Source organism: Balearica regulorum, chromosome 23, assembly GCF_011004875.1.
Source record: "Balearica regulorum gibbericeps isolate bBalReg1 chromosome 23, bBalReg1.pri, whole genome shotgun sequence".
Classification (NCBI taxonomy): domain Eukaryota; kingdom Metazoa; phylum Chordata; class Aves; order Gruiformes; family Gruidae; genus Balearica; species Balearica regulorum.
This window is the reverse complement of record NC_046206.1, coordinates 5,304,355-5,330,884: the sequence shown is the minus strand read 5'-3', so window position 1 is coordinate 5,330,884 and position 26,530 is coordinate 5,304,355. Positions and strand designations below refer to the sequence as shown.

The following is a 26,530-nucleotide window of genomic DNA, read 5'->3' as shown; positions in this document are numbered from 1 at the left end:
AAAAGGAGAACAGCCCCTGCGTACTCTGGGCATGCCAATGATATCCCTGCCTTGCGGTAGCATCGCTTCCTCCCTTTCCTCTCCTCTCAACTCTGTCAAACATAGCCCATTGGGGTTGAAATTTGGTAATGAAATTTTAATTGCCCCTCTGTGTACACGGATATCCTGCTGTGCTCTCTACAGCCCGATGACTAATTTTTAACTGCGGTGCTCTCGTCTTGTGCGGCCCATTGGAAATACCTGTCCTGGCAGCTATCTTCACTCTCCCGGTGCCTTTTCCATGGCTTCCTGAGTGCCGCAGAGCCTGAAAAGCAGGTGGTGACAGAGCATCGATCCGAACAGGTGCTTTTGGGCCATTTGCTCTTCAGGCCTCATTTTTCTCCATCTGTAAAGTGGGGATAATAACACTGCCTTATCTCACCAGGGTGTTTTGATGATAGGGTTATTAATGCCTACGCTGGGGGCAAACCCCGAGAAAGCGGAGGTGATGATGTGCGCAGGTACCGGGAGAAGCCGGGCAGACGCAGGAAAGCGTTGTCCTCGGGGCGTGTGAGCTGGGGAGATGAATTATGGCAGCAGAGACCCACCTTACCTCTACCCTTGCTGAACTTTCTGAGAGTTCAACCTTGCGGTGCTAAGATGACTCTCTTAAGGGCATTTTAAGGCGTGGGAAGGATGATGTGCATCATCGCACAGACTCTGGCTCATTGGTATTTCCTCTCCTGCTTGTTTCTGGCAGCTTTGGCCAAGCCTTGGGTTGGGGAATTTGATGTGTTGGGTCAGGGTGGATGCTATCAAGGTGCATAGGTAGGGTGCAGGACCAGAATTACTCCTTGGGAGGGGTGAAGTAGGCTGGGGGAGCTCTTGGAGCCCAAGGTGGAGAACCTGCAAGAGTAGAGCTGTGTAAAAAAATGACTAAGGGGAGGAAGGAGTGGACCGGGGCGTCTTTGGGAAGGTAGACCTGCCTCTGCCGGAGCGATGGATGGGTTCACAAGTCATGTGCGAAGACGTGTGTTCCCATGGGGACAGGAGGAGGGGCAGCATCTGGACGCATAAATCACCTCACCTGCCATTCGTTTTGAATTGCTGGGTCTTGCCAATGTCCCGCTTTATAAGCAGACCAACAAAGGGTCTGGTCATTAGTAGCAGCCTCCAGATCACCTAATCAGAGAATAATAGGGTTGTGCTCCCTGCCTGATCCCTTAATTTTTCACTGGAGCCAAAGGTGATCATGGGAAGAAGCCCAAGCAGAAGTAAAGGCTCTGGCTGGAACATGAGGAGACATCTGCAAGGGCTGGAGCTCGGTGTGCGCAGGGCTGGGGAAGGATGGGAGGAAAGAGGCAGCTTGGGGACAAGCAGGGATGGCAACAGTACATGTGTTGTTGAAGACTTTTTGCATCAAACCCTGCTCCCTGCACCAACGAGGGCATCCCTCTGCACATCCATCTCCTGCTCCCCATTGCGTCCCTCCCCTAAGCTTGATGCCGGTGTGGTGCTTTAAGGTAGTTTGCAAGTGGTGATGTCTGGGAGGGCTGAGGATGCAGCCTGCATTCATCTGCCGTCTCCTTTTTCACCTGTTCATACGAAGGCTGTATTTCTGTGTCTCAGAGGTATGGCACCTAGCGCAGTGGGATCTGAGGGCATCGAAGATGTCGTAGGGGAGCTTGAGAGGAGAGGAGGGATGTAAATAGATAAATAGAGGCGAAAAGGACACAGATAGACCCAGAAGATACAAATAGACTTCACTTGCAATGCAATCAAAACTTGGGACTTTCACTCGGTTCCACGTTAATGCCGCGAATCTTGACGTTTTTTGAAGTAAAACCATCAGGCGCCCGCCGTCCGTCGCAGCGTTTTGGGAAGCGCCACTCATCCTCCTGCAAGGGCGAGCGAGCCGCCGCATTTTCCCAGGGCACGGGCTGCACGGCTCCTCGAATTAGATTAGTGTCAGTGTGGAAAGTGTAATCATAAACACTTACTTTGTGCTCGAGTCGGGGGAGAGGGAGCACAAGTGCGAGAGCGCGGAGATAAGAACAAATATGCAAGAGCATAGTGTGTTTTTAATGGAAGGGAGATTTATTTCTCTGTGTCTTTTTAAGCCTCTAGATAGATCATAAAAAAACTCAACCCAACCCACACACAACCTGTCTGCCTGAAATAGCCGAAATGTAATTTAAAGAGCATCATTTTAACTAATACTTCACTTCAGAGACACCTGCCCTATATTCATTGGAGATGCGGGCTGCATTAGAGCATCTGATTTATCTTCGGAAAGGATGTTTGAGCTCCTTTGTTCCTGCCGGGTCCCTTTTGACAAGCCAAGTGGCACAGGGCCGATTCAGCATCCTTGTCCCTCCATGTGATGCTCGCTCCTCGTGGATGGAGAGCTGGGGGGGGGGGGGGGGGGGCACAGGGAGACCCCCCCACTCTCCAGGAGTGGGGCTGGGAGCAGGACCTGCACCATCAGTGTGGGTCATGGCCCCTTGCCCTCTGGCTGGTTTTGGGGAGAGGAGCTGAGGTTTCATGCTGAATTTAGCAGGCCAGTGTGTGCTGATGGACCAGATGAGGAAAATCATGTAAACTTGCTGCTCGTTGGTATGGGAGACTCCAGGTTGACTGGGAAGCGCTATTTGCAGGCACGTCCACTCGAGATGCGTGCCCTAAACTAAATCCGTGCATCTCGGCTGACGTGAGTCCTAGCTGCACATAGGCCATGGCTAGCATGACTGTCTCCATGCAGAAATCTCCCCACTATGGTTCCTGTGACCATAGGCTCCGGGTATCTCACCATCTCTTAATGCTGTTGTCTTCATAATAAGCATGCGAGGAAAAGAAATACTTGTCATTGCATTGATAGAGAGATGAGAGCCAAAGAGACAGAGTGTTTTGCCCAGGAGTAATCTGGCAGAGCAGGGAGCGGTGCAGGCATCAAGCCATCCTTCTCTGCAGCTTATTGACCTGCAGCAAGGATGCTTTTTTTTTATTAAAAAAAAAGGAAAGTCCACAAATCATGATTTTCTCCCAGGGTGTGACCCGGTGGAGGAAAGGATCCAATGTTGTCGCGCATCTCTCAGGAGATGGCAGTGCAGGGGCTGGTCCCAGACAATCCCGAAATCCCAGGCGGCTTGCTTCTGCTGGGGGACGCATATCGAGGATGAGGGAGTGCGGGGATGAGCAGGAGGAAAGACACGGAGAGAAGAGCTATTGTCAAATCCCTAGCGTGCCCTTTCTGATCTGAAGTTCACTTGTAATATTTTTCTCGACTTGGGTTGCTAATGCGTTTTGTTCTCCAGAGTGTGCGTGGCCCAACTTCCTGCGCAGCCTTTAATTAGTTTCTGGATGATGACATCTCCGCTGAGAATCATCTTGCCATGTCCCTCCGATCTCAGGGGGAGATAAAGGAATCTAATAAAGACATTCAGCACTTCTAGGTGATGGGTTTGACAAGCTTTGTATTAACAGGAAGTCGTGTTCAAACTTTCTCGGGTACCCCCGGCACGCTGAGGTTCGTCCCCATGCGGGAACTTTTCCCAACGGAGCCTGGTGGGATGAGAGTGGCAAAACTGGGGACCCTGCATCCCCAAGCAGGGTGAGACAGAGTTGCTGTCGGTTTGATGGTCACCGTTGGAGGTAGTTGTGACAGAGGCTGTCGTGCCTTGAGGAGAGGTGTCAATAATGCTGGAATGATGATGTAGGTGTCTTAAGGTTTCGAGGTCCTTCAATTTTCTGCTTTTTATGAGGCATTGCTTGACTTGCAGGGGGAATCCCAGGTGGCTCAGGGTGCAAAAGCTGGAAACTGAGATCCTTGCTCTGTGCAGCATGCGTGGAGCTGAAAATGAGATCTGTCTAGATGGGGAGCTGAGCCGCCAAACAGTCCTTGTTCGGCTGTATTTCTTCATGGATAACAATGCAAAAACTTTACTTTTACATCTTTCTTCCTTTTCTCTTTTCATTCATCATCAGTAGATCCATTTTAGAGAAGGCAACAAAGTCCAGAGCAGTGCCACGACTTCCTTCGGGCATCATAACGTGAAAGCAGTAGTCGTGTCTCCCCAACCTGAATGATGGATTCTCCCTGCTCCATAAAGCTGCTTATTAATAGTCATGCTAAGCAAAGTCTTGCTTGATTCCCCAAAAGTGTGGGAATTGGTGTCAGGTGTTTCTTCCTTTTTGTGGTAGGAAAAAAAGATGTAGATGCCTTCAGAGCCTTCAAAGCAGGGTACCAAATCTAGCCCTGGCTCCTTAGGGCAGTGGCAGTCTGGATCCAGGTTGGTGACCTGGACCCGTGCGAAAAAGTCAGGAAAAAGTCCTTGTGCTGGAGACCTGACTCTCCTTCCGTGCCACGTTTATTCTGGCATATCCCTTGTTGACTGCGGTAGGAGCATTGCTGATTTATGCTGTCGTAAGTGGAATCAGATTGGGCTCCCTTTTGGCACTTAGCTATAAAGTTTGTCTGCAGAAACCCTGCTGCTTATGCAGTGAATTATACCCGCGTTCACAAATACTTTACTAATGAATGATTGGAAACGTCTTGTTTCCCCCCTCCTCCTCTGAATTATTATGATGCCGTGCCGTATAACCTGCTGCAGAGACGGGCGTAAAAAATTTTGTGTCCTCCAAGCTCAGGAGAGCTTTGCCGCAACAGGAGCCGTTACCTACTTGGGAAATCATTTAGACACATCTCGGTGCCGTATGACACATCTCATTACGCCTTGCTTTAAAACGAGCAATTGCCATTAGTTATTTATTAATTGCTTATTAAGGTCGTTACATATGTCCTCTTCATTTCCAGGCTTCTTTCTTCACGTCTTTGGCCGCTGCCAGGTTTGCGCAGAAGGGACTCTGTCCCTCGGCAAAGCAGAGCCGAATGCGGCACGCCGGCGGGGAAGGGGGTGATCGTGCAAACTTAGGGCAGAGGCAGCCCCGGGAGGCAGGATCGGCTCCTGTAATTGTAAGGGGTTTGTATACAAGCCTTAATGACCGAGCAGTGTAGCTGGAAGCAGGCTCTAAGGCTGTGTTTGCCCTTCCTCGTGGACTTCTTCAATATGGCTCCTGAGCTGTGTTGATATGATGGAAGGATGAAGCCCTCTTTGCTTTTCTCTTAATTATGGTTGTGTCAGAGTGGCACAAACTCATTTCCAACCCCGTTATAACAGACCTGTAATTGAAGGCACGGGTCTCTCCATTTGCTCTCTGCCTTCCTTAAAAAGCAGAAAGGTTTCCAACACAAAAGAGGGCGAAGGCACAACGGAGGTGCCTGGCACTGCGGCAGCACCGTACCTTCTCCCAACCCGGCAGCTGCTGCCGGAGGAGAGGCAAGCTGCTCTGGCTGCAACCTGGAGGGTTGGATAGAGAGCCAAATATTGGGGTCCCTGCCTTGTGCCCGGTCCCGGCTGGGTTTGGCGGATCCCTCCGTTGCCGGCCCAGGAGCGTGGGCTCGGTCTGACTCGTAGCATCGCCATGAGCAAGGCTAGGGCACCCAGGGCTCCCGCTCGCCAGGTCCCAGAAGCAGGACCCGTGGTAGCAGTGCTCTGTAAAACTTGGGGAAGTCTGCAGGTGACAGCGGTAAGACGCTGTTATTAAAAGCAGGAGCAGCATCAGCCTGATGTTCAGGAAGCTGCCAGTGCACATCCAGATCGCCTGCAGAACGCAAGTCTGAATCTCCCTCTTTTTCTTTCTTCGAGACGCTTTTATAGTTGTTCTTTGTTGTTTCCTTTGATCTGAAGCAGATGTTGCTCGTGCTGGAAGATGGAGGTTTGCATGTTTTATGAGGGGGAAGCAAAGCAGTGCTTACCAGGAGGGCCTGCTCGCTCCCAGGCTGCTGCTGGGGGCTGCAAGCCCTGCGCGGCACTGGACGCTTTGCTGGGGCAAGCACCAGCTCTGCCCAGCTCCCGCGCGAAAAAGGGTTTGCAGGTTTGGAAAGGTCACACGTGTATCTCTGTGCTGCTTGCTCTGCTCCCAAAACTGGGTAGAAAGGAGGTGGTTAAGGCAAAAAAAAAATGCAATTACTCCTTGCAGGCACCCAACTTGTTGAGGCTCATCTGAGGTCTCCTTCCCTGTCTCTGGTGGAAAGGTTGTTCCAGATCCGCACTCCCCTAATACTCAGGGGTCTCCTTGCTTCTCGCCTGATGCATGGCTGATATTTGGGGTGCCCGGGGAGCCCAGCCGCACCGAGGGGTGCGGCGGGGACACGGTGTCAGGGAGAGGAAAGCACAGACAAGCAGCATGGTCATTGCATGCAAAGGAGATGGATGGGGAACTAGTGATGATGGGAGATGGCAGGGCCATGGGGTACGCGCATGGGGTGCGTGAGGTTTTGCACCAGCGTTGGTGCTGGGACAGGTGTTTGGAGGTGAAAGCGTAGCGGGGATGTAGTCAGTGCCAGGGAATATATCTGTGTAGGCAAGCACATATGCTTGGATCCGTAAAGACATATATCACCTGACTGAACACCCTCGAATGTGTAACGTGCCATATGGTTTGGTTAAATATTTAAGCAAGCTGCTTTCTGTCCTGGGGACTCCGCGTGTGCGAGCGGGCGCCAAATCCGGGCAAGCTGGGGGCATGCCCTGGGCACCTGCGGAGGGCTGCAGGGGCTAAGAGCAGCCCGGAGACCTTTCCCATCATCGTGGCAAGGATAGGGGAAAAAAAAGAAGAAGTCAGATCGATAAAACACCAGCCCCTCTCTGGGGAAATCTGCACTGTGTCACTGGAGCAGCTTGGCCAACGCTGCCATGTTTAATCACTTCTGAGCAAGAGAGATGCTGAACACAAAAGGACTGCCCGCAAGGAGAGGGTTCCCGCCTGGGAAGCCTGCATTTATTTAGCTTTATTTATTTATTCATTCCCATAGGGGCACAGCTCCATCTGCGTCCCGCGTTCAGCATAAGAAATTTCTCCTCTGCCCCATTGCTGCAGCAATGCCAACTGCCAGTGAAAGCGTTTTAATGCAGAGGGAACGGGAGCACCGGTGACTGTTAAATAATATTAAATACAGACTTGCGATCACTTATTTATTAAGATTTCCCTCCTTAGTGTGGTAAAAGCCTTATAACATACCTGTTCAGTCTCCAGAAAGGCATTTTAAATAGTTCGTGTGGTTAATTATTCAAACGTTTAATTAGCATACAATAACTGTCGTGTTAAATCCTACCACTGCACATTTAATTTCAGGGTTAGCTAACGACTTCGCTGACGTTGTCGCTCCGGTTTACTTCCCGACCATTCCTGCCTCATCTCATCCCAGGTGGGCTGCATAAATTCTCTCTCCCCAAACCTGTTCCGGGCTTGGTGGGCTTTTTCCCTGATGCACGAGCAGCTCGAGCTGCTTTTGCATTTGTCAGAGAGTTGCAAAGTCTCCTGGTGCCCGGCCAAGCAGCAACCCAATCGCCTCTCCTCCCACACGGTCTGAGCAAAATTTAAATCTCTTATTGTATTGCTGAGGAGGAGGATGTAGTGCTTGCATTTTGGGAAATCCAAGTTTAATTTTTTTTAATTATGTTTTAGAATCTGGTCAGTTGATTTGATTACAGATTTTTGTTTCTTGCCCGGGCAGGTGCAAACCCATGTCTGCGGTATCAGAGTCGCAGCGCAAAGTCTGACTTGTTTCTTTTTAAGTCTTGGTGAGCTCTGCAAAAACAAGCTAAACTGGGTTGATGTGTGTTCGGTAATTAAAAACATCAGAAAGGTTCCTCTGTGATTTAGCGAGCATCGCATTGAAGGTGATAAATATTGCTCTGGTTTTGTCGGGACTTACAGCTGGAAGCTATTGCTTCTTCGCAGGCGATGGAGAGCAATTCACTCCATCTCCACCCCTCCGAAATGGCAACGGTTAATACCTCCTTGGCCTGTTTTCGGTGTTGAGGCTGTAAGCTCGGTCTTTGCAAAGCGCCCATGGGTTACCTGGCTAGTGGTCCCAGCCTCTCCAGGAACACGGCGGGGCGATCATCACACCGCTGTAATTAATTGCATCTCCCCAGTGAACTACCTGGCTATTGGCAGAGCATCTCCCAGCGGTCCCAGGAGCCGTGTGCCGTCCCCTTATGCTGGGCTTAATGACACTGATGCATATTAATATTTCTTTTGGTGTCATCTTCATGCCCTCCGCTGTCCTGCCCCAGAGCCCCTGCTGTTCTGGGAGCATCTGATCCGTAGTTGTCCTCTGGTGCATGATTAGCAGATTAGCCGTTGTGCCCAGAGCAGCAAAAAAATGAACTCCCAGAAGCCCTTCAAAACAGAGAATAATTCATTACCCACCTTGATTTCCACTTAAAATGTACTTTAACTACACTTCCAACTACAAACCCTAAATCACCCTCATGTTCACAAAAAATCCATCATTTTTTATTTTATTGCACGGCACTGGCATGACATAATCCCTTCCAGAGCGTCTTGGAGTGCTTTACGGATCAATAAATTACTTACCTGCACAGCAGAGGCAATGCGTGCAAGGCCATTGCAGTCATTCCGGCTTGGAGCAGCCCCGGGAAGGTGTGGGAGGTGGGGAGAGGCAGGGAAGGGGTGCTCAGGAGCAGGGTCCGGGTCAGGAATAGGGGTGTTGCAATGGTCTGGGCTGCAGCTTCAAGCAGGTCGATGAATGGGGCTCACCCGGGGAGGGTGGAAGAAGCAGGATGCTTTGCAAGTGATTTGTGACTCTCCTGCAAAGCGCTGCAGCGGGGTGCCAATCCGCCGCTAGGCTCTGGAGAATGGCCTGAAAAAAAATAAACCAAGGAAGGTGATGGTCTTTATTATGTTCTGCAGGTGCAGGCTGATAACAGCAGCCGATCGTTTTTCTCGTACAGCCCTGCCGTAGAGCTCGTAGAAACCCCAGCCCTCCCTGGCAGCCGCATCTCGTCCTCCGCTCACGCAGCAGCAGGGGCTCCTCATCCCTTCCCCTTCTCAGCCCCCCTTCTCATTGCCCCCCGTCCTGTATGTGTGTCCCAAATTTGGGTCTTGGCCCCTTGTATCTGACCTGCTCCTGGATGTTGATGAAGGCAGCGGCATGGCTTTCATCCCAAATTTCCCTTCCTTTGCACGGCGGTAGATCTTAGAGGCTCCTTGGTAGACTTTTCATCTTCACACCCATCTCCTCTCTGTGCTTTTCTGGTTGCAAGGGCATGACAGAGAGCCTGCACGGCTGCAGCAAGAGCTGCAAGCCATGTGCATGCTTGGGATGCTCTCCTTGAGCCAAGAGCGACAGCTGCCTTCGGGGCAGGTTGGAGGGGGTGGATGGTGTTTTCCCGGTAGGATGCAGCTCTGGTTTGTCAGGGTTGGAGGACAGGATGAGTACTGGAAGCAGAGTGGGGAAGAAATATCGTCTCGCACACCACGGAGGTGCTGAGGAGGAGCTGTCTCGAGCCTCCCTAAAATGACTGAATCCCTTCTGGCTACAATTTCTTCCCACATCAGCCCCGTCTTCTCCACCCCCTCTTTCCCCTGAGTTTTTCTGTCAGGTCAGATGAGACTGAAGGGCTACCACATAGCTTGTTGCGGCGGAGGGAGGAAGGAAATTCAGCCTCCTTCACCCATGTTTTGAGATTTGAGTCGGAGCAGACCCAGTTGCATTTTCATTTCCCTCTTTGTGTCATTACAGTGTCTCCAAAAATCACCGAGATCTCTTCCGACATCTCCATCAACGAGGGCGGCAACGTCAGCCTCACCTGCATAGCCACGGGCAGGCCAGATCCAACAATCACCTGGAGACACATCTCGCCCAAAGGTAAGAGCCAAACGTTACCCAAAATATTGCGGGAAGGGCACAGCACCATCTGCAAGCAGCTGGAGAGGTGCTGTTGGCTGGTTCATCTTGCAGCTGTTAAAAAAAAAAAAAAAAAGGCAGTGTACATGGAAAAGATGTGACTTAATGCAGGAGTTGATGACTCTGATGGAGAAAGGTCCATCATGGTGGTCTGGGAGAGGAGCTTGTGGTTTTGCTTCTGTGGAGGATTGACAGTAGGTACCAGGTCAGGGCTGTCGTGTGTAGGGATTGAATGTGCTCGTCCAGCCCTGTTTTGAAAAGTTTTTTGGCAATTCTCTCATGTTGCTTCAAAGGAGGACTGTAAATAGTGCAAATGAGCAGGGAAAACACATGAAGCACTAATTGGTGGCCTTGTTAATTGGTAAGCAAAACCTGAGCAGAACTGTGTGGGTGTGACTGCTGGGAAGCAAATCCCCATACGTGCCCATTTGGGAGCACATTATTTCAAACCTGTTTCCCGGCTGTTCTTGGCGTCTGCTTTGCCTTTTGCTGCCCTGTTACTCCCAGGTGGCCGCGAGGTTCTCACCGGCGAGCTGGGGCTGAGATCTGGGGGCTTTGGCTGGGGTGATCCGGCCGAGAGGCAGTGCCTGACTCCGATTCTCTGAATCCCGCTTGAGTTCAACTTCAGACATTTTGCCCCTGAGGTTTTACCGACGTGGGCTGTTGTCCCAGACAACAGGGATGCCCCGGCTGGGCTGTCCGGCAGCCGGAGAAGACGACGCAGCGGCAGCAGTGATGGATGGCGCCACGTCTGCTCTCTCTGTTCAGCTGCCTGACGATGGCTGTGGCGTCTCGGTGCAGCTCCATTGATTTTTTTTTGTGACTTGTCTGCGTTGTAGCAAGCTGCTGGGCCAGATCCATCACTCTCCGTAGCCCAGGCAGAGAGCAAGCTGAGTCGGTGGCATCTCAGCCCCTTCCCTTGACAGGACCCTCTGTAAAAACCATTCCCCCCGGTGTGCGCGTTGGCTTATGCGCCTTAGGTGGTCGTGCCTTCGAGACGGTGGCCTTCAGTCGGGGTCTGTGCGTGGATGAGTGATGAAATCCCTGTGCTCCTCTCTGGCCCCGAGCGTCTGTCCGTGGCATGGAAGTTGCTGTCACTGTATCTGTCCCCATCAGGCGGCATTTATGGTTGAGGCAGTCCATGTGCCTCCCTCCTTGAAGCCTTTTTCTTCTTTCTCCTCTGCCCCTTGTCTACCCTGACAATGTGTTTTTGTCTCGCTCGACCTCCTCCCCACCTGTTTTCTTGCGTGCATCTTGTTTTCTCCGCAGCCCCACTCCCCTTCCCGCACACCCTCCTCTCCCACTCCCGTGCCCCTCGCTGCCTTCTCCTTCGCACCATCCATCCTCTCCTAACCAGGCTCCCGGCTTACGATGCCTCTGTCTTTCGTGAGGGCTGTTTTCTGTGTTTGCTGCCATCCAGCAGGTTTCTTTCCCCAGGGAATCTTTACCTGCGCTTGAACCAGATGTTTCCATTTTACTTAGGACTTAGCTGCTATGGAAACTGAGGATGCACCAGGAGAGGAAGAGTGAGCTAATCAGAAATTACCTGTGGCGCTGTGTAATTTGCAGCAGCAGCTCTTACCTGATTTTGGCCATGATTAGGCATTCTGCTTTCAAAACTCAAAGGGAACAAATGATCACAGAGATTTACTTCAGCCTAGCCTCCTGCTGATGCAGGGTGCTGAGCCCAGAGGTGGCCCAAGCCAACTTCGGTGACTGCCTGTCTCCGTAGGCAGCTCCTCTGTTTCTCTCCCTGGGTCTGCCAAGCCACCAAGGGGCACCTCTACTTCTCCATTTTGCATGCGGCGCACATAGGAGAGACGAGGATTGGAAGCATGGGGACCGAAATAAGAGCCAGGGCAGGTGCACAGAGGTGCTACAGCAGATGCCGAGATGTAACCCTTTCTCTTGTAGGATATACTCTAATTTGGAGAGCCAGGAGAGAGCGGGGACCCAAAGATAGCTGCTGGCCCCTTTCTTGCTTGTAGGTCTGCCTCGCCGCTCATCCCTGGGGAAGTCTCGAGCGAGCCGCCTCCTGCTCCTTCTCTCCGTCTTTCTCCGTCTTGCTTGGAGTGGTGCAGAAAAGGGACCGGGGAGAATTGGTTGAGGGAAAGCTGGTGCATAATTTAAGGGTTTACATAGCGGATGGGTAAGCGGCGCTCACCGATGTCGCTGGGGAGAGGCTTTGATAGCGCTGTCTGTGCCAGGCACGGACAGACCGGTAGCTGAAGGAGCCGGTCCCCGTGCTCACGCTGGAGAGTGCTCCTCTGTGCAAAGGCACTTCACGGGCTTTATTATTTTCTTGGCAGCTGTAAGCCTACTGTGGAGCTCTTGGTGGGAAATGGAGCAAATAAGAGTGTTTGCTCACTGGGGGAGTGTGCGGTCGGGTCCTTCAGAGGATTTAGACCGAGAGCAGCCCGGCTCCGCGGTGACTGATCTCACTCGAGACCCTTTCCCAGCCACTGCCAGCTCCCTTGACCGCGCGGCTGTTTTCTCTCCCGTGCATTGCTCTGGTCTGGTGCAATAAGCGTTGAGCGGCTTGGCCTCGTAAGCTCTGCTGAATTTTCACATCTGCAGTTGCTGCCACGTTACGGGAGCCATTAAGCCTGTTTTTGAGGCTCTGTTTGGTTTGGGGGCTGGAAGAGTTCCCCGCAGGCAGGAGGAGGAGAGCATTTTCGCTGAGTGGATTTGAGCAAGAGAGTTTTCTGCTAGTGAATCACACGAGTGCTAGCCCTGTTGGTGCCCCCATCATTGCTGTGCCCTGCCTATGCCTATCCTCATCCTCCTGCAGTAAGCAAAAGCAGGAGAAGGGTTTTGTGAATCCCTGGCCAGTCCAACCAAAATATGTTACCAGCCTGTCTTCTGTCCCTTCCCTCTCCGTCCGTTTTTATTTCTTCTCCCAGTAAGGCTGTACTAACCCCGTTAATGCAGCTGAACAGGTTGAGGTGGAACAAGAAGTGGAGCTGGTGTAGGTACAGCTTCTTCTGCCTCAGCGGAGAAGGCTTAACCGCTTCAGAGTGCCAAGAACATTAGGACTGTGGTCAAGAGAGGCATCCTCAGGAGGGTGAAGGGAGGGAGGAGGGCAAAGAGGGAGAGAAGGATGTAAATAACCATGGTCAGGATATAGCGTCCAGCGTGAGGGCAGCAGCGTCTTTCCAGAGGAGGTATAGGTTGTGCAGGGGACTTGGACACCGGGATCTGAGAGGCAGTGTTGTGTGTGCTCACACACATTTGTGTTTGCACCCATAGGTGCCCAACATCTGTTTGTTTTGAAGGCTCCGGATGTATTACGGTCCCCAGCCTCGCGGTGCCGATGCCATCTGTAAACTGCAGAGAGGTCTTCTAGTTAATAGTTTGATTTTGGTCACTCAGGTGTTTCCATAGTTACTGGGCCCTTTATTTATTTTTTGGGGTAACTCTGATGTTGTCATGGCGATTGCCATGTTGTCAAGCTGGTTTTCATCTCTCGGCGGACGAAGGCTGGAATTTCTTGGCTAGGATAAAGCCAAGCTGTCGGGCACAGGGCGATGCCGAAGCGGCACTATGTTGAGCTAACCAGGGGATATTTATCCATGCTGCAGACACGAGACTCGTCATGCCTCCCATTAAGCTCAGGAAATGTGCTGAGGAATTGCAGTGAGGGCTCTCCCAGGAGGGACGAGGGCTCGGCAGCCTCTGTCCAGGAGGAGCATGGCTTGGCAGTAATGGTAACAAGGGCTCTGTGGTCAGACGGCAGGCATGGTTATCCTGTCGTGATGAGGCGAGGGACACGAGGAGAGGGTATAAAAACTAGGAGGGTGTGCACATAGATACCTTCACTAGCACATCTGCCTGGCCGGCACTGGTCTGCCACGAGCGGACGTCCTGAGCCAGAGGCTGCCTCCAAGTCGTCATCTTTAACGACCCTTGATGGACTTTTCTGCTGTGGTTTTGTCTAATTGCTTCTTGATTATTGCTGTAGCATGATGGATTCTGGTGTAAGGCTTAAGACAGCAGCTGCCAGGGTAGGAAAACATTACGGTTTGGCTTGATGGTGTATTTACTCGTAAGAGGTCTGATCGAGAGGTCTTTATAGCGGGAATCCCTCATTAATCTCAGGATTAGGCTCGGCACTGAAAGCTAGATCCCGTGCGGAGCCAGAGCCCTGAGCTGAGTCTGAGCTGTGATTTCTCGGGTAGGTGCTGCCTGCATGAGGTGCAGAGGCACGAGACAGGGGAGATGCTCAGAGGATGCTCGGAAGATCCCGACGTTGCCGTGGCCCGGATGTCCTCGGCGATCGGCCCGTTTAACCTCCGCGTCCTCCCTGGAAGAGGTACAATAGCAGTCCCTTGTCTCGCAGGACCGATGGGAGGATAAATACATTCAAGACGTGAGGCGCTCAGACGCAGTAGTAATCACAGCTCGTATATGCACTTAAGATAGATGAGACACGGTGGCCTAACGTGGCAGAGGTCTCATGAGATCATCTGTCTATGCATCAGCAGCAAACCAGCAAAGGGACTCTGGGAGAAGTCTGGTATATTTGGATATATTGATTCTCTCTGGCTCTTGGCGGGGCTTAAAACAAGAGGACAAGTGACTGCAAAAAAAAATCCAGCTTGAAGAGTTGCTCTTCCCTGGAAAGGGGACACGTCCTCCCCTCTCAGAGGTTTGTCCATTAAGCACATTGCTGGCTGTGCTTCATCTTTCCAGGATCCTTTCTGCACGAAGGCAGGGGATATTTGTAGATCGGACATCAGATCTGGAGCCTGAATGGGGGCACTGAGAGAAGGGGGATCCACTTGGGTGGGAAAATCTCTGCCTGCTTCTGTGCTGCCTTGTCCCTTGCAGCATCCCGCAGCATTGCTCCCTGTAACCCTGCCTCAAGTCACCTGGTTAACTTTAGACCAGAGTCTCCTGGTCTCTACTGGTCCTTTTAACAGGGAAATCTCTCTCGGAGTGAGCAGATGGTTTGTGTAAGGCTGCTTCTGTGTTCATCCTGGGTCTTGTGTTTCTGCGCTGTCTCTTGTCTCCTGTTGAGGGTTCGGGTGGTTTTGGAGGAGGCCAAGCACCCGTCTCACCACTCTTCTCGGTGTTTAGGCAGCAGGGAGGGTTCGTCTGCATTGCCTCAGGCTGAACGCGTACCAAAGGGCCAACCAAAGCTTGTAGAGATGAGGGGTTTGAGCTCCCCTTGAGGAAGAAGAATCAGGGCAGGTGTTGTGTCAGCCAGCACAAGTGGTGTCTCCAAGAAGGGACGCGAGTCCTCCTACCATGGCTGTACGATGGAGCACAGAGCCAGCCCTGAGCTGCAGCCTTGGGTTGGTCACTATGCCATACGTGATGTCCCACCTCACCTCGTTGCGTGCGTCCCCCCAGTCTCGTGATGGCCAAGTGTCTCACAGAGGCTTGTCCGACTCCTTCGGTGGCCGAGCACCTCGTCCTCCTTCCAGGAGGCAGTAGCAGGCCTGGGCTCCAGCTAAATTAACCGAAGCATTTCAACCGGCTCCAATCCTGTCGGCAGCTCAACCGTCCCCTTGTTTACTGTTGAAATAATTACTGCTTTGCCATAATATTAGCTCTGAGCCGTGACTCCATTACCATTATCGCCGGAATATTACCCATTTATTATCTCCCAGCAACCCTGGAAGATGAACACTAGGCTTCAGAGACCAATTGTTTTACAACAGACAGGATCTTGGTGTGCATTGTTTAATGAGGTAAACTACATTATAGCCGGCATTAATTTGGCTGTGGTGCACTCCACTAAATCATTGTTAACCTGTAAATCTGCCACCGGTTTTGATGCACGCTTAATCGGCGCACACCGGACAGATCGGCCGGGAGAAGGGTCACTGGTGGCTTGGCTCCATTTGCACAGTGCGGGGTGGGAATAAAGAGATTGTGGCACTCTTGGGGAAGCAGGAGTTTGAGATGGACACTAGTTTTGTGCAAGGTCATGGTGAAGGAGAAGCTGACAGCTGGCATTGCCAGGGGTTGCTTGCAAAGCATGTGCTGCAATGGGATCCTGCTGGGAGCAGGGTGAATATTGAGTCCCTTGGGTGCCAGCAGCTTCCCCATCGGCTCCCATGGGAGTGGGATCCCGTGGCATTGCATCATGGGCTCCAAGGTTTGCTTTCCTCAAGGAGCGACTTAAGCATAGTTAGCATGCCATGAACGAAGCGCTTGGCTGTAGGTAGCTCCTTTTAGCATTTCCCCTCCACTGATGTGCCCTGGTTCCTCCTGCTCTTTCGAAGCAATGGGAGATTATGTACTTGTACGTGTATATATATAACAGTAATATTTTTGATTCCCCGCATGGTGGAAATGAACTCTCTGAGCTGATTTGTTTGCATATTTGGCATAGCTGCCTTTAAAATATGCATCTTGGTACAAAAATAACAAGACCCCTACCAGCTACAAACGAGGCAATGTCTTTCCCTTAAGAAAAGGAAGAAAAAAACCCTCTCAGCTTCAGCATATTCCCTAAACATAGCTTTGCAATGTCACGCTTTCCCTCTTTGCCAGAGGCAGAGCGTGCTCAACTCCTTATCTCAGCCTGGGGATGCGGATGGGCCAGTTGCTCTCGTGGAGCAGCGGTGCTGCCGGTTGCTGCCCTTCTGGAGGGAAAAAGCAGGCAGCTCTGCCTGCACCCCCATGTCTTACCCTTCGGCTCATCCTGTTGATCACTGGCTACCTTTCCTGCAAAGGTAAGACCCACTGTGGTCTTGCAAAAGTCCCCAATCAGTGCTGCTGCCGTGCCGGGCACGAGGGGGCTGGCGCCCTGTACAAAGTAATATTAATAAGAATATCAGAGGTTTATTTCCCTCATTCCTGAGCCGACCCGTTTGCATGACAATCTTGTCAGCGAAGCGGCGGTGGGACTGGGCCAGGGCAGCGGGGAAGTTTCTATTCTCTCCCATTGCCCGGGATGACGCCCTCCCCATCCCACGCTCTGGCTTTGTGCAGAGCCAGCGATTTTGATGCCATCAGCAGCATCACCCACGCCGGCATCCCTTCTCCATCCCCGGCAGCACCTTGGCTAACCACGGGAAGAAGGGGATACGTTAGTTATTTCTTTGGCATGGTGGGACAAGGTGGGCAAACCCAACACGCCACTGATGTCAGCTTGCCAGATTTTTTTGTCTCTTCTTTAGGGATGAGCGCGGCTCCCTCCTTCCTTGGTAACTGTGTGTGCAGCTTTGTGTCGGCAGCTTGCTCCCTGCCTGGGACTCGCCTTTCATTCGGCTGGCGTGGGGAAGAGCAAGGGACAGGAGTGTCTGAGATTCAAGAGATCTCCACACAAATTAAAACCTTTTATCAGCCCCTAATAGCTGTGCAAACTAATTATATTTGGGCCAAACTTTGCCAGTGACTCCCCCGAGGTATTATTATAAAAATCTGAGCTGTGGAAACGCGTCCCCATTCTGTCAACACCAGGTCGCTTCAGCTATAGAAAACTCCGCTCCGGCTGGTTTTAGCTCCCGTGATGTGCTTTGCATAAGCCACCGCAGTTGTTTTCGGGGAGGAGAGAGCCCGGCTGGGCTGCCTCATGTGTGGCCCAGGTCTGCTGAGCCAAGGGCTGGGTTTTGGGGAATAACACCGAAATATTTATTTGCCCAAGCCCTGCTAGCCTGGCTTGGTCTGCTGCTGCTCTCCGGCAGCCATCGGCATGGCCTCGGGGCTGCAGGTGCACAAGTGCGGTACCTCCATCCCCCAAGGGACGGGACATTGAGATGAGGGATGGGAAGGATGCCTGGAGAGGTGCTGGAGATGCTCAAACCCCGGCAGGTGGGATGTGGGAATGAGCAGCACAGGAAGCGCGGCTATGGCACAAGCCGGAGCGTAGATGGATTTCCCAGTGCCAGCACCTTGCTGGGGGGGCTTCTGGTGGTGTTGAAGCTGATTTTCCCCAAGATATGCACCTTTCTTTTTCTTGGTATTGCCATTTGCTCCCTCCCTTCCCTATAACATCTGCTCCGCTCACCGAGCTTGCACGGGGCAGGGCACCGAGGCCGAAGACAACTTGAGATGTTTGCCCCGGTGGGAAGGAGGTTTCTGCCCCCCGCCGCCATTCCCCTGCCGTCCTTGGGCTCTTCCTCGGTGCAGATTGCCGGCTAATGGGGTGGAGCTAGCGCGAGCGCTCTCTATTAATGGAGCAGAATATAAACAGAATAAAGCCTTCATTTCCCGGGCTGTGATTTCATTATTAATATACTTTACAGTTCACAGGTTGTTCATTTGCTTCCATGTTTTCTCAGCTGGTGTAATCTGCGGCGCAGAGTGAGAAGAGTCATAAAATTTCCATTTCCAGTTGAATGTGCGTCCAATTCGCCGTGAAATGTTTCTCTCTGTCGTGAATATTAAGTGCCCGAGGAGTCAGTAGCCGCAGGATTAGGCAGGGCAGGTTGCCAACCCCTCTCCACGTCCCGGGGGTGCAGAGGAGGAAAGGTGACAAGGCGAGGTCTAGGGACCGAGGGAAGGACCACGTGGTGGAGAGAAGAGGGAAAGGGGGAAGGAGAGAAAGAAACCGTGCGAAATTTGCTGGAGGGAAAGGGGGAAAAGTTGGAGATTGACTGCAAGGAGGGATGTGGCGGGTAAAGGATGCTCCGACGGAGCAGACCTGCACTCCCCCTCCTCGTTTCCCTGGCCCATGACCTTGACACTTGGCAGGGAAGATGTTGCACCAGTGTCTGCTCCGCTTTGTAAATCAGTTGTTGGTGTCTGCGCCATGGGCTTTGGGGCTGTGCGCTTCCTCTGGCCTGAACACAGGTAGAAAGAGAGTTTGCTTGTCTGTGGCGAGGGTGAGAAACACTGCTGCGAAACGTGTTCGTGAGCCGGAGCTGCTCAGCTGCCCTGTACTGAGCTGAAGAGCAGCTGCGAATCCCCCCGGAGTTGTAAGTGCCGTTGCAAACGCAGAAAAAAGGGGCTCGTCACATAAATCGGGGGGCAAAATTTGTGTTCTGCTCCTGGTTACGTGACCAGCAGGAAAAGCGGGAGACGTGTTGTGTATTTAGTGTATTCTCTAATGGTTTGTAGGAAACTGAACGGTCGCTCTGGGGCAGGGCAGCAGGAGTTTGGGTAGTTGGGGCGGGTGGTCCTGCCACCACACCAGGCAGCCTGCGACGGCACGGAGGACCCAGAGCCGTGGAGGGCTGCCCACATCTGCAGCGCCACCGACAGTGGGCACATCTGGCGGCACAGCTGGCACGTTGCCGCAGCTGGAGGTGGTGAGATGTGTGCCCCGGTCACCCCTCCCCTGCCCGCCGCCCCCTCCTTGCAATAGCATGTGTGATGCGGTGTCACTGCCAGGGAGGAGGGGACATAAAGGCAAATCCCGGTGATGTGCCCAGAGCCGATGGCACCGTTTCCTTCCAACTCTTTGCTGAAATGACTTCTGCTACAGCATTCCTCACTGCAGGGAAAAAAAATGCCTCTTCCTTTCCCATCTTCTTTCGGTCGAGTCAAGATAATAATAGTCTTTTTCTGATCCCCTGAACTTTCCCATCTGCTTGGTAAAACAATGGCAATTCTTCTTCCTCCTGGTCTCTCTCTCTGTCTTCCCCTCTTTTATTTTTATCCCTCTACAGTATAATTTAAAGCCAGAGCAATGCCGTAGCCCATGGGTTTTTCCCCTTCCTGTGATACACTGCTGTTATTTAAAATGGCTTTTCCCTTGCGGAGCGATGCCTCTCGCTGCCCTCCCAGCACCTGTGGCAGGGCCGATACCTTCACAGGATGCCTGGAGAGGGGATGATGGGCTCAAGTGATGGGGCTCAGCCCAGCCTCCGATCTCCTTGTTCCCAGTCCCTCCCAGTGCCCTGGAAATCCTCGCCAGTCCCCCATGCCCCCCCGGCCATGCCGAACCCATCTGTCTCGCCGCCCGTGCATTTCCCCGGCTTCTCTCAATAAAGCCACAGTATTGCGAATGATCCTCCAGAAATGGAGACATCAGTGCCATAAAACACGAGGGACAGAGCAAGGCCACTGGGCTGGAAAATAGCGTGTCTGAAAAAATAAAGATGGGCTAAAGATGATGGAGAGGCGACAGCGAGCTTCACCCTGCTGCCATTCGGATGGCTCCGGGGGGTGAAGAGGAGTCGGGGGATCCCAGGGGAAGAGGAGGGAAGGAAAATATCCCCCGTCTATAGAAAAGCATGGCAGCAACAATCTTCAGGCTCGCAGAGATGCACAGGGAGAAGGAAAAGTTTCCCAGATCGCCATGACTTCTTGCCAGCGCTGGGAATGGATTTAGTCGGCACTCGTGCTTATTTTTTCACTCTAATGCCATTATGCCACTTGCTTCCCATCCTAGGGATATTTTCTTAATGCGGCTGAAATACAGCTTAACTGAGGTTACAGCCATTTAACGCTTTGGATTGCAATTGCTTCTTAAGAGCTTGTCCTACGGAGAAACCCTTTGGGTTTAAATTTGCAGCCAGAGGGACTCTACAGTCCTGGCCGCCAGCAGCTGTTTTTCAGACAAATCTGGGGGAAAGTGGGGTGCCTCGAGTTTGGCAGGGGACAGGGATGCTTTCGCCTCCAGAGCAATGGCACTTGCACGCAGGGGCGTGCGGTTGGGAGGGGATGCGGTGGATCTCGCCGTCAGTATCCCAGCTGGGTATTTTTTTGGGGGTGCTTTGCGCAAGTTCTGCAAATACCAGGCAGGAGCACCTGACTTCTTGGCGTTATCTCTCCTCGCCAAGCCTTATGCACCACAGCTTCTCCTAGAGACAGCAAAAAAGCTGCCAGAAATGGGATGAGCTCCAGGAAAGCCAAGTTGCAAGAGGATTTCATCGAGGAGCAGCGCTCTCGCAAACAGGATGCGTGTGTTTGAGCGATTTTCTCCGGCAGCATCTGTCACTCTCCAACATCTTGGTATCATCACAGCAAATTATTTAAACACTACCCACCGTACCCCATCTGTCAGGCAGCCCCTCCGCACGTATGGGGCCCTACCTTGCCGCTTCTCCAAAGGAACTCACCGGCAAAGGCTGAGCGCCAAACAACAGGACAAATTAAATCAAAAGCACAGCTTCGGCACCCAGGGGGAAAATGCACATCAGCTTTGACTTATTGCATGGCGCACGCTTACAAGAGAGAAGCAGCGGCTTTTGTCACTGCAAGGGGCCATGAAAAATGAATTAGGGCCGCTGCTGGGAGAGGGCACGCAGGAGAATCTTTCATTCTGGCGACGCTGTCCTCTCTCACCTTGCAAGCGGCAACGGGGAAAAAAAAATTGTGGGGAGGAAGCAAGAGTAAGGAAAGAAAGGAGAGAGGACTTCGTGTTGGGTGGCTCTAGGCTGTGGGAGAGAGCACGGGAGGAGGAGCGGCTCGGATGCTCTGAGACCAGTGTCGGTGCTCGAGCGGGAGCGCGGAGCTGCCGGGAGATGCTGCCTCGTTGGTGACTCTCTGGAGAGGGCTTGGCTCCGCGGGAGCCTCGATATTTGGTTTTCACGTGCTTTTTGCATGCGTTCCTGCAAGGAGGCAGAAAAGCTGCGTGGGAAGTGGCTTGATGCCGGTTGCCGCCTCTGCTGAACCTTTTCTCTAGGAGCACCCGTCCCTCCTGGTGCCACCACGAGGGCCAGCACCTCGCCCTCCGAGCAGAGGAGGAAGCTGTCCAGGTCCATGCTTGCGATAATGCATGGGTATCATTAAGAAAAGCAGCCCTCTGATGAGCCCTACGCCCATCTTTGCTACAGATCTGGCACCACTTAGGGGCTTTGTGAACTGCAACTGTTGCTCATTTGCTCTAACAGGGTGGCACGTGCCATCTGGACCTTTTCCTGGAGCTCGGTGTCCTTTACCAGCACCCCGGGAGGTTGCAGGGGCTAGGAGAGGCCGAGGATGGTCGTTGCCAGTTTGCCAAGCCCTGAGCTGCCTCCGAACTTGCCTGTCCCTCCCGTGCGCTGAACTAAAAGGGCTCATTCTTTATTCGACTCATTTGCTCCTGAGTTAGAGCCTCGTTCAAGGGTGGTTGGTCCCTGAGTTGTTTTGTTTTCTTTCTTTAAATATTAATTTCCATAATCCTTTTATTTCCCAAGGAACTACTTCTTGCAAACAAAAGGTTTAATGCTTTTTGTTTTATTCCCGGTAACAAATAAGTTGTCTGAGGCGTGCAAACATCCCGGCAGCAGCGAGCCTGATGGCGACTGAACCGCGTTTAAGGATGACTTGCGGTGCGCAGGAGATGGGGGGGAGAAGTATCCCCAAGGGATCGCGGGTACCACAGCAGCATCTCCCCAGAGATGCTCACCCAGAGAGGGAGGGCAGCAAGCCCGGCCGGTGTTGGGAAGCCCCCGTGCAGCCCGGGATCCCGATCTTTTGCGTGGAGGCATCTCTGACATGCCTTTTTGAGATGGAAGATTTGAGAGCCGAAGGCCGGGAAGCACAATAGAAGATAGACTGCTTGTACCTCATTGTCTGGAGAATAGATGGGCTGCGGGCTCCCGGAGAATAGGAGCTGCCACTCAGGCGGCTTTAATAGAACAGGCGGCAGATAGATTTCAATAAAAGAAATGAGTATAAATATTGTTAGCGGAGAAGAGAGGAAAAGTGAAAAAGATCTTGTTTGACGAGTCACAGTGGGAAACTTTCAAGGACTTTTAAGCTAAAAACTCTTCACAATGGTCTTATAATGGGCGGCTAGATCAACTCAGCAGCGTTACGCAGAGGCGAGCAGACCGGGCGGGTGGCTCCGGCACGGCACGACTTTGCACGGGAGGTCCGGCCCTGGATGCAGGGCAAAACGGCGAGGTGGCCGTGCCCGGGGGAGTCTTGGGACTCCAACGCGTGATCTTGGGGCTGACTGTAGGTGCACTAAGCAAATACAGCCGCAAAGGTGGGTCCTGTCTCAGATCTAGCTCTGAACAGCGCTAGAAGTCGAGGGAAATGTCGTCCCTGGTAGCAAAGAGCAGAGGTTTGGCAGCGGGCTGCAGAGCCACAGCCTTCGTGATCGCTCCCAGTTGGGAGCTGTGTTCGGAGGGCGCCTGTCGAATGCAATTAAATGAAGTGTATGAGCAAGGAAAACAGGGTATTTCCCCTCTCCTGGGTGACACCGGGCACAACTGGTGACGGTCAGCACCCCTGGGGCGTGAGGATGAGGAGGGACCGCAGGCTGCAGCAGCGGAGGTAGCTACTGCAAAACTCCCGCAGCCCTGAGCGCCGTGCAGAAGCCAGGCAGCGAGAGCATCATCCCCTGGGGCTTCGCACAACATCAGGCCACGGAAACACGCTAATTAACATGGAAAAACATGTAAGAGGAGAGATTTCTTTCCTTGTCATCGGGAAACTTCAAAAAGAGAGAGACTTGGCCCCGTGTAAGTGCGATGCAGTCTTTGATACGCTGCGTGCCTGTTTCTGGGGTTACGGTCCTTCTGAAGGCTTGTGAAAACTGAAGAGGAGGAGGTTTGTACCCCGTATCTGCCGTCCGCCAGCCGTGTAGGTGTGCTTTCTAAAGGCATCACTCCTTTAAGGGGGGTCACAGAGGGAAATGGGCTGGAGCATGTGGTACGGCGATGTAATATTCACGAGAGGAGGAGAGGAACGTGCTGCGCTCAGGTCGATAGGGTAATCTTAAAAAAATCATTTTTTTAATGATTGCTCTGGATGATTTCTAGCAGGTTAATTACCCCCAATCTTTCTCTACTGGAGCGTGGCGGCATTAAGCCAGCACCGGGGAGTCGGAAAGAGGGGGTACGCTGAGGGCAAGCTGCCCTAACCGGTGTCATTCGCCTGATGAAAAGAGAAAGGGAAAGGGAATTTTTGAACTGCCTGAACTTCGTTCTGTATGTGTTAATTGAGCAGTCGGGAGCGGTTAATACTGATTAATAAGAGGTGAAGCAGATACTTCCCTCATCTTCGGCCAGGGCGTGTGCTAGACGCAGCTTTAGCTCTTCTTTACCTGGATCACCAGGGCTGTCCTGCCTGCTTTGGGAGCCCGGATTTGGGGTGATTCCTTCCCCCGCATCCTTCCCCGCGCACCGGGAGCCGACCTGCCCGTGCAATGGTACTAAATCACCCGCCCTGCCGCCACAGCGGAGGAGAGGTGAAGCAGGTCTCGGGCGCCGACAATTTGCTCTTATTACCTTTGTGTGTTTTATTTATTTACTATAAACTCTTATAGGACGGCCATCACTACTGCATCAGAGCGACATTTGAAATATATGGCGCTCGGTTTTAACGCGTGACTTGGAGCCGGGAGTCTGCACGATGTTAATTTTTATTGCCAGAAGTAGCCATAAATTGATAGTTCAGAATCGCTGTAGGGACTGTAATTAACTAGTTACTATTTCACCTCCAAAAGGAGCAATGTTTCACGCTCTTACTTTTACTTATCTGAAATCAGCCGCTGTCAACATCCGCTGAAGCCCGTATAAAGATTTATAGACCTTGGAGGTAAATATTGACTAATGGGCAGCTTGGCTTAATGTTCACCTTGAAGGACAATAAATTGTGCTATTGATTGAAGCAAGATGTCAATATCTGCATTGTTGTAAACATTTTAATAAAATTATCTTCATAAAATATTCTCCTTCTCTGGCCGATCCTGGTTAGTAGGTTCGGTGCCCGGCAAACGTAACGGCACGGCGTCGCGGGTAGGGTCATGCCTTAGGACCTGCCCCGGGGACTTTGGGCATCCAGACATCAAACCCCTTGCGGGACGATTGCTGAGCGCCTTGCTCCCGGTTCAGCAGAGCTTTTTTAACGGCGCTGCGGGCGGCGTTCAGCCAGGGAAAGCTGTAAGCCATGTGTCCTAGGGACCTGAACATGGCTGCAACGGCGAGCCAGGGGATAGTGGCACGTAATTAATTTGGGAACATGTGTTCGCTTTCCGGTGAGTTATTATCTTGTCAGAGGCTCAATGGAAGCAAACGGGTAGGAGGAGGCAGAAGGGAGACGAGTCAGGCTGGGAAAACAAGAAGCAAGGGAAGGAGAAAGGCAAGGAGGGAGGAGTACGGATGCAGGAGGCATCTGCCTGCACTTCATCACGTCCGCACCCCAAGCACAGCTTTGCCATCTCTTGGGTCTGCCTCGGTGCTCCGTGCCGAACCAGGATCGCGCCTCCCCTGTGCCGGGGGCCTTGCAACGCCTGGCACCCACTGCAGCCTTGTCGATGGCAACATCTCTAATGTACCCGCAGTGGCTTATCCGCACCATGCCACGCGAGAGACATCGCTCGGTTATTTATAACTCGGTGTTTCGGGCTGCTCGCTGCCGTGGCCCTCGGACGTCTTTGGCTGGAGGCTCCTGAATGCCGTGCCGAACGCTGCCGAGCTCCCCGGCTCTGCCCATGATGTGGGCTATTCATTATGCATCCCGTCTGTCTTGGCTATTTTGCAGCTCTGGGCTGTTTTCCCCCCTGCTCCTTTGTGCTTGTTCTTCCCCTTCCCTCAGGTTTTTATGGAGAACTGCAGAGTTGCAGGTCTGGCAAAGCAAGTTCTAAATAGAGTGTGCTCGCCGAGCAGGTGGATTCAAGCTCTGGCTTTCCATCTCCCTGGCTCGTACCGGGTTAGTTCATCATCCTCGGCTGATGAGCAAGGATGATGCTTTTGCCTAGTCCAGGGCTGTTCCATTTCTGGCCTGTGTTATATTATTAGTATTAATAATAATAATGATGGGTGCTGGCTGTGCTGGTTTTCTAGCTCCTGAGGACGTGAGAGAGCTCTCCCATTAATTCCTGCAATATTTCAGCTCCTAATTGTGCTCAAGCAGAGCCAGCCTTGTAAAGTTCCCAACATCAATTCAGGCAGAGCAGGGCTGGTACCAGCCGGGGGGGGCTCCCAGACCCGCGGGGCCCTGGGCCAGCCCTGTCCCCAGCATCCCTGAGCCCCAGGGTGCTTTCAGAGTTGGGTGCCCACTGCATCGCTCTAGCTCCAGCAAGCGGTGGGAGGACCGCGGCACAATCCCAGAGAGCCTGATATATGTGAGACTGGTTGGAAAAATAATAATAAGCCTGGGGAGCTGAGCTTCACCCAAAGCAGCATCTGTGTCCCCATGCATCCCGGCGAGCAGAAAAATGTCCCTCCTGTGCCTCGCCAGCCCCGAGGGACCCCAGCAGCCACGGTGACATGGGCATCCTGTTGCTTTCTGTAAGGCAAGGTCTGCACTTACAGGCTGTTTGCTTAACCCCAGCCCTGCTCCCTTGTGTCACCTTATTCCTCGAGATGTCGTAGCTGGTGCTAACGAGGCAGGATCTGGCCAGGACCTCTAGCTGGGACAGGCTTCCCAATCATCGTTATCTGAGCATGGGCAATACTAGATTGTGCTCAGGGCAAAAGCTGGCATCAGCTCCGGTGCAAAGCATCCCATTTTGGTCCAGGGCGGGCTCTGCATGTCCGGGTCGATGGGCTGTAGCCAGAATCCTGCGGGTACCAATGTGAAGCGTGCCGGACCCTGCACTCTGCCTCTCTGTCAGCCGATTACCACGCACGTAACTCAGACTTCAGTGCTACGCCGGCACAGAGGAAGCCTTCATCTCTCAATTTCCTGAGCATTTGCAGGTGGAAAGCTAACCCTCGCAGTTACTTTACTGAAGCCTTTTGCTGGGTAATGAAATGCACTCGAGCTGCTTTGCTCCCAGATCAAACCAGGAACGCGCGCTACGGCTCGGCGACGGCGAGAGCTAATTCTTGCCACGTGCGAGCCGGCTCCGGCGCGCTCAGGGAAGGGCCTTTGGTTAGTTAGGAAGCGGAGCGTTATCTGAGCCTTTGCACAAACCGGAGTCAGATTTGCACGCGGAGCATCTGAAGGCTACCGGCTGTGTCGTTATTTTATCAGCAGGCAGCGCTGTGCTAC

At 52.5% G+C, this 26,530-nt stretch overlaps 1 protein-coding gene across 6 annotated transcripts in view; it reads left to right on the top strand.

Annotated features, from left to right (window-relative positions):
• Window positions 1–26,530, top strand: part of LOC104643573 (protein CEPU-1) — a 338,158-nt gene that overhangs the window by 301,265 nt on the left and 10,363 nt on the right. For all 6 annotated transcript variants that reach the window (XM_075774604.1, XM_075774606.1, XM_075774607.1 and 3 more), the window contains one exon: window positions 9,593–9,718. In XM_075774604.1, the coding sequence (XP_075630719.1) occupies window positions 9,593–9,718 (126 nt within the window). The remainder of the gene's footprint in view (window positions 1–9,592; window positions 9,719–26,530) is intronic.